Source organism: Dipteris shenzhenensis, chromosome 19, assembly GCF_047967505.1.
Source record: "Dipteris shenzhenensis isolate YYH24624 ecotype China chromosome 19, Dip_SZ_1.0, whole genome shotgun sequence".
Taxonomy (NCBI): Eukaryota; Viridiplantae; Streptophyta; class Polypodiopsida; order Gleicheniales; family Dipteridaceae; genus Dipteris; species Dipteris shenzhenensis.
This window is the reverse complement of record NC_141614.1, coordinates 40178170-40184553: the sequence shown is the minus strand read 5'-3', so window position 1 is coordinate 40184553 and position 6384 is coordinate 40178170. Positions and strand designations below refer to the sequence as shown.

General features: G+C 46.6%; 1 protein-coding gene across 1 annotated transcript; it reads right to left on the bottom strand.

Moving 5' to 3' along the window:
* Positions 1–3941: 3941 nt before the first annotated feature.
* Positions 3942–5035, bottom strand: LOC147890463 (uncharacterized). The gene is made up of 4 exons (XM_087390136.1): positions 4907–5035; positions 4748–4800; positions 4598–4661; positions 3942–4410 (listed from the first exon to the last, which is right to left on the bottom strand). Exons 1-4 carry the CDS (start codon positions 4965–4967, stop codon positions 4235–4237), a joined length of 354 nt encoding a protein of 117 aa, XP_087246262.1. The 5' UTR covers positions 4968–5035; the 3' UTR covers positions 3942–4234.
* Between the last annotated feature and the right edge of the window lie 1349 nt (positions 5036–6384).

The window sequence follows — 6384 nt, the reverse complement described above, 5'->3', positions numbered from 1 at the left end:
GGTGGTGTTGCTGTGGGCCTGACGGGACACAGGGCTGGCCTTAAGCTTGGCCCTGGCGATGGTATCTACGTAGTTGCTGGTACCGGCATTGGAAGGGGTGTGCTAAGGCCTGCATTCATCAGTGCAATAGGTATGGATGGGAAGGGATGTACTCCTGGAGGAGGTGGGTCCTGGGGCATGGGAATGTTGGTTCCATGCAACGGCCGATAAGGTGGGAACTATGGTGCCCATAGTTGACGAAGGTTGGTGGCATCTGGGCTGTTGGGGGTTTAGAAGGTGCCCCTCCTTGGAGGTTCTCCCCTCGACTAGGATCTTTCCCTCAGAATTCCCTCATCCATGCATCGTCACCATCCATGTGTTCCCATTGGGCCAGTCTTGCATAGGCGGGGGGGGTTAGGACTGTGGAGGTGGTTTTCATCTCGGTCTGTGGTTCGGATGTTGTTGACCTTCCCTTCCTGCCAACATGCTGTCGAAGGGGTTCTCCATGTCTGCCGACTCTATTCGGCCTAAACGTCCAAACATGTTGGAGAATGTACCTCTTAGCTTGGATGCAATCGAAGGTGTAGGAGAGTTGGGAGAGGCCACACTAGTGAATGGAGCTTTGGAAGCCCTTGGACCCAAGGGGTATTGCATTACTTCGTCCAAGCTCTCCATCTCGTCAGAGCTAGATAGATCTTCATGTTGGGGGCCTATTAACGAGTGGGGCTAGGAATCGAGCTTTCGGATCCCTAGCTAGGGCGAAGGGTGGGCTGAGCATAGCTCGAAGTACTATATTTTGGCGCGGGATCCTTGGACAAAATTCTCCCGGACCTCAAGTGCATGAGGAGACCTCTAACCAGGCAAACTCAAGCTGAACTGAGGTTCTGGAATTTTTTTAATCCATGGCTATCCCAGATATATCCCAACGTTCGTAGGGATAGCTCTATGGAGACATTAGTAGGGATAGGGTATCACACCGGACAGCAGGATATAGGTAGAGCAGCGGTCAGCAGAATAATTATATCGATGAGCGATGAAGTGGGCATAACCCGACGATCAATTGAATAAATCTTGCCACGTGTTCAGTAGGATAAGGCGCAGTGATATCCCTACGAGTGTAGGGATAATGTTAAGACAATGGGCGACGGGATACTGATCAACGCATCAGTTGACGATGTATTTATGGCGATGGGCGTGGGGATAGAAAATAGCGACGGGCGACGAAGTAGGCGTATTGCGCCGATCGGCAAAATAATTATAGCAACGACGTGATAGGCATAACGCAATGGGCGGTGAGATGCGAATATGACCACGAACGTGGGGGTGGCTTACCGTGCTAGTCGGCGAAATAACGAGATAGCAACAAACGCTGGAATAGCTCTAAGGCCATGGGTCAACACCTATTAGGTTAGTGGGATAATTAACTCTGACATGCATTTAATCAAGGCAGTAGGTTAGGATGTGGTCAGACGTTAGATTGTGGGATACAGCTAACGCATCAGGTCAACGTGGTTCAACCAACAGGGTACTACTAATGCACCGATCGATGGGATAGCTCTATGGCACCGACTCGTGGGGATAGTGCAACACTAAACCACCAACTGGTTTTTGTGGATTTTTGGGGGATTTTGAGTTTCTGTTCTAGTTTTTTAATGCTAGGGGGTGCTACAACACCTAGTCTACCTACTCAATGAAAGAAACTTGGAAGAAAAACAATTTTTGCAAGCCAAAATGCCAGATTTCTTGGGGGTTTTTCTAGCACACAAAACAACTTTGAAATTCAGCAAGAATCATCATTTTTGTTGTCTTTTAATGTGTTTGGACATCACACAATCCTTAGCAATCTCACAAACTATCTTCTTGTGAACTAAAAAGACTAAAAAGCACAAAAAACAAGCTTCAAATGATCCAAAATGACTTTCCAACAGAAAATGACAGCTTTCCTAACTTTTTCGTCCAAACCTCTCACTTCTTCACTCTTTCTTCTCCTACAACTCCACTAACAAAGCTCCAAGTTAAGCTTGAAGCCTTGTGCAATGGGTAGATAACAAAGGAAGACAAGTGCAATGCAAAAGCACACCTTCATTCCCCGACAATGGCACCAAAAATGTGTCGGTCTCGGCGGTGACTCACGTGTCATGGGGATGTTGAAGAGATGCCGATGGAGCCTCCACTCCAAGATCCTCCTTGTGAGAGCAATGCAAGGCACGAGCTGTCCGCAAGTGTCACTCAAGCGGTCTCTAGATTGTTGCAATGTGTTTCGACGAGAGAAAGAGGGAAGGGGGAGAGGGGAGAAGGGAGGGAGAAGGAGAGGGGAAGAGGAGAGTGAAGGGGGATGGAGTGGCAAACACAAGGGCACTACAATGGAAACAAGTGAGAAGAGGGAGCTTGTATTCAAACTTGTGCAAACAACAATGAAGACCAAAGTCAACCGTTTGGCCTTTTATACAAGTCACCTTTTGAAGGGAGGGCCAACCCTTTTCCTTTTAGCACTCTCCCTCTCTTTACAATAAAAGGCTCTTAGGCCCATAGGATGCAAAGGCATATTGCTATTCTTTCCATCTCTCCCTACTAGTGGAAATAGCGCCTGTGTTAACCATATAAGAGTGCTTGGGACAAGCCTGGCGTTGGGAGGTGTCCTAACGGGCTCCCAAATAGCACTTGTGTTAGCCTCACACCTCTAAGGCTTAGGCAATTTGGGGCTCAAACTCCCTGAGCGCCCTCACGCCTTAAGCCATTTGTGGTTCAAACCCCATTCATGAGGCTCAAAACTTGGAGTGGCGAGGCTTAACTTCTGCAAGACACCACTTAACCGTAGCTTGCCACTGGAACATACAATTGTGGTAGCAAGAACCTATAACTTAGTGGCTGGAACATACCACCTGTGCACGTTGCCTACACGCTTTAGCCTCGCGGTATTTGGGGATCAAACTCCCTGAGCTTGTAATGTACTTCTTCCATGGTCGTTTCCGTTGAAGTAGATCAGAATGTGCACATCGCCTGCAATCGTTGACCTTGGGGTATTTGGGGATCAAACTCCTTGAGCTTGTTTGATAAAGTAAATCATGAAGCCTAATCTCCTCTAATCACTGATTACCCTGCATTCGGCGACTGTACTCTGTGGATGTTAACACCCCTCCCCCCTCACTCTCACCTTCCCCCCTCACCCTCCCCCCTCCACCTCAACCTCACCCTCCCCCTCACCCTCACGCACACCCACACCCGCACCCACACCCGCACCCCGACCCTCACCCTCACCCTCACCCTTACTCACACTGTCACTCACTCACACACACACACACACACTCTCTCTCTCTCTCTCACACACACACACACACACACACACATTTTTTTGGGGTGAAACCACGTGCGTGCACATGCGCACAGACGAACGAACGCATGCACACGCTCGATGCTTATATCCACAGTTATTTCGACGCTCTTTATTTGTCTTATTTTTGTTGAAATGACCATGGTTAATGGTGCAAATGGGTGTAGTAAACAATGTTGAAATACCCAACATAATAACATTTTCATTATTTTTGGATGGTGAAGAAAATACGGTTTCATACCATGATGTACAAGGGAAAAGCAATTATACCAAAAATGAAATTTTTTTAACATGGGGTAATTTCAAATGTGTGCTTACTTGCGCGTGTTACATGGTCTTTTATAGAGTGACCGCTCAAGTGGATAGTAGAAGAGCATAAGATGACCTTTTAAATTTGGCCCTGTTTTTTGTCCATAAGAATATGAAGATGTATATCTACTTTTGGGTTACCACATAAAAGGGTGTGCTCTTCATCACTCACCACCTAGCATTTCTTTAGCAATATGACTTTGAAAATTCTAAATGATCTTCATCACTCACCATCTAACATTTCTTTTAGACATTACACTACTAAATTCTATATGCTTTGAACCTAGCTCTTTTGAGGATTTCCGAACCAAGTCCTCTTGTATGAGTTGGCTCGTGAGTCTCTCTCTCCCTCTCTCTCTCTCTCTCTCTCTCACGCACTCCTACTCCCCCCTCAATGCTCACAGGTGGAGTCACCTCATGTCATATCTTATTGGAAGGATGTCCCTAAAGACTCCACCAATCTTAGAATCGAAAAGGCTTCTTTACAATCTCCACAATAAGAAATGTCAATTTAAACCTATTTGACCTCTTAAATTTATCCTTTGAAAGTTATATAATTAATTGAAGTGTTAAAACGGCTATTATCGTCAAATTGAACAGTATGTGGATTTGAACTTAGAAACCGCAACTCCTAGTCCCAGCAGGAGCGTTGAAAACACATCGTGACAGGCCGATTACACAGTACCGTGCTCCACAGCAAGAACACGGGATTGTAACTCCGTTCGGATTTGTCATACATGTCACATTCGAGTCTGGAAAGCATACTAGTCGTGGGCAATATATGCAAGGATCTGCAAAATTCGAAACCCGTTACTCTTCTGCGCCTCGTTTTCTGCTCTTTTGGTTTTAGCTTGGGGTAACCACTTGAATAATTTACCATCGCTATTCCTATACAAACTATTATAATCTGTGTCGTTGCCTGGAAGAAGCCAATGTCTGCTGCTGCAACCAAGAATGCGCCCCAAAAAATACCGTTACCTCGCAGTTGGAGCAAGCGCCGATTGGAGGCAGCGTCGTACTCGTCCAAGACTTCAATACGACTCTGCTTTATCCGTCAAAAGCGCCGTTAAACCGGGAAAAGCAAGCAGCAGTATGTCAGGAAAGGAGAAAGATAGGAGCGCTCCACACCTGTATAACATTCTCGCCAGCGAGTCGCGTATGGCAATCCCCTAGAAAGGCGGCTGTACAAGAAGACGCAAAAGAAACAAAATAAGTATCTTCAACGCGGGAAGGGTAGAAGGCAAGGGGAAAGGGTGAGATGGGCGGTGCAAGGAGGAAACAGAATACCAGTCAAGAGGAGGAGGAAGATGAAAGAGCCTAAAGGGTGAGGAAGCAAAACTGTGGCCATATGGCAAGGAGGTATGGAAATTGTGCATGTAATGTAACGATTTATGGGATTGAGAAGGTGAAGGAGTGAGTGGGAGAGAGACAGCAGCCGTTCTTGAAAGATGGAAACACGGAGATCTTTCCCACCCACAATGCCAGTGCTTGTCCACCTGGATTACCAGTATGGAAACTTTAGAGAACTTCTCACACTCTCCCCCCTCCCTCGTGCCCGTGCTGCCGCCCAGCATGACGTCGCACCTTACGGCATGGACAGATCGATCGAGCACATTGCAATCCGGTATTCATGTTGCCTATCCATTGCAAACAGAATTAGGCACACATGGTTGCCTGAAGTTGGCACAACCCTGTCGGAAATCCGAGCACATGGTCCGATAGCAAGGAAATGCAGGTTCGCACAGATGGGTTGATTGCCTGCCCCTACTTGCATGCTCGATTCAGATTAACCCCTTTATTTCTCTGGGAAGTATCCTTCCTTGGTAGGCATCCAAGGATAAACATGCACCAATTGATTCTCAAAAAAGAGAGGAGATTTTTGCATGAGTTGTTGCTTATATTGGGCATCCCTGAAAATGACTTCATAGAATCCTCCGTCTACTTTATAACAGCCCTCAACAAAGCACCTCTTCAACAAGGATTTCAACCATTGTGCCACATCTCCTACATCATGACCGTCTCCGGACAGAGACCCAAAACTCTGGAAAGGTGGTGGTTAAATTTTGTCAAGGAGCTCCTCCTTGGAACATCCATGTTGACCCTGGGGATATTCCAAACAAACCACCTTGATTCCAAACTAGATCGACTAGAAGATTGGCAAGCGAATCACATAGATTCCACAATCCAATGACCAACAAAGGTGGTGGTTGAATTTTTTGTCTGGAACTTCTTGTTAAAACGCCCAGGTTTCACTCTGCGTGCCTTTGTTAGAAACGTGTATAATGAGTGGGGGGGGGCACGTTCCAAGTCAAAAAGATGTTGCTTGGCTGAGCTAGAGCACATGCGATATGGTCCGTCTTTAAAGCAAGCTTCACACACAGACGGACATTTGTAGGTCTTTGTGCACTGGTGCCTTTCACACACAATGTGACACTGTTTTACAGACGGATACCATTTGATGGAGTAGGAAATCGTCGTTGGCCTTCTTTTACTGAGAGGAAACCGGTGCAGCCGACGACCTTTAGGCTGAGAGCTAGTTTTCAACCAGTAAAGGATGGTCCCCAGTTGTCAATGGCTTGGGGAGGCACGATCGACATGTGGCAAATATATGGGACGTTAGATTTGATGGGAGATAGGATCTGAGGGCACACGAGCAATGCCACATTTTTGCCGTAGGATGAACAATTTAATCAAAGGGCACATGAACATCGTCACACGCGCACCGTAAGATCTAGAAGTTGATCAACGGCTCACAAAAAGTGCCT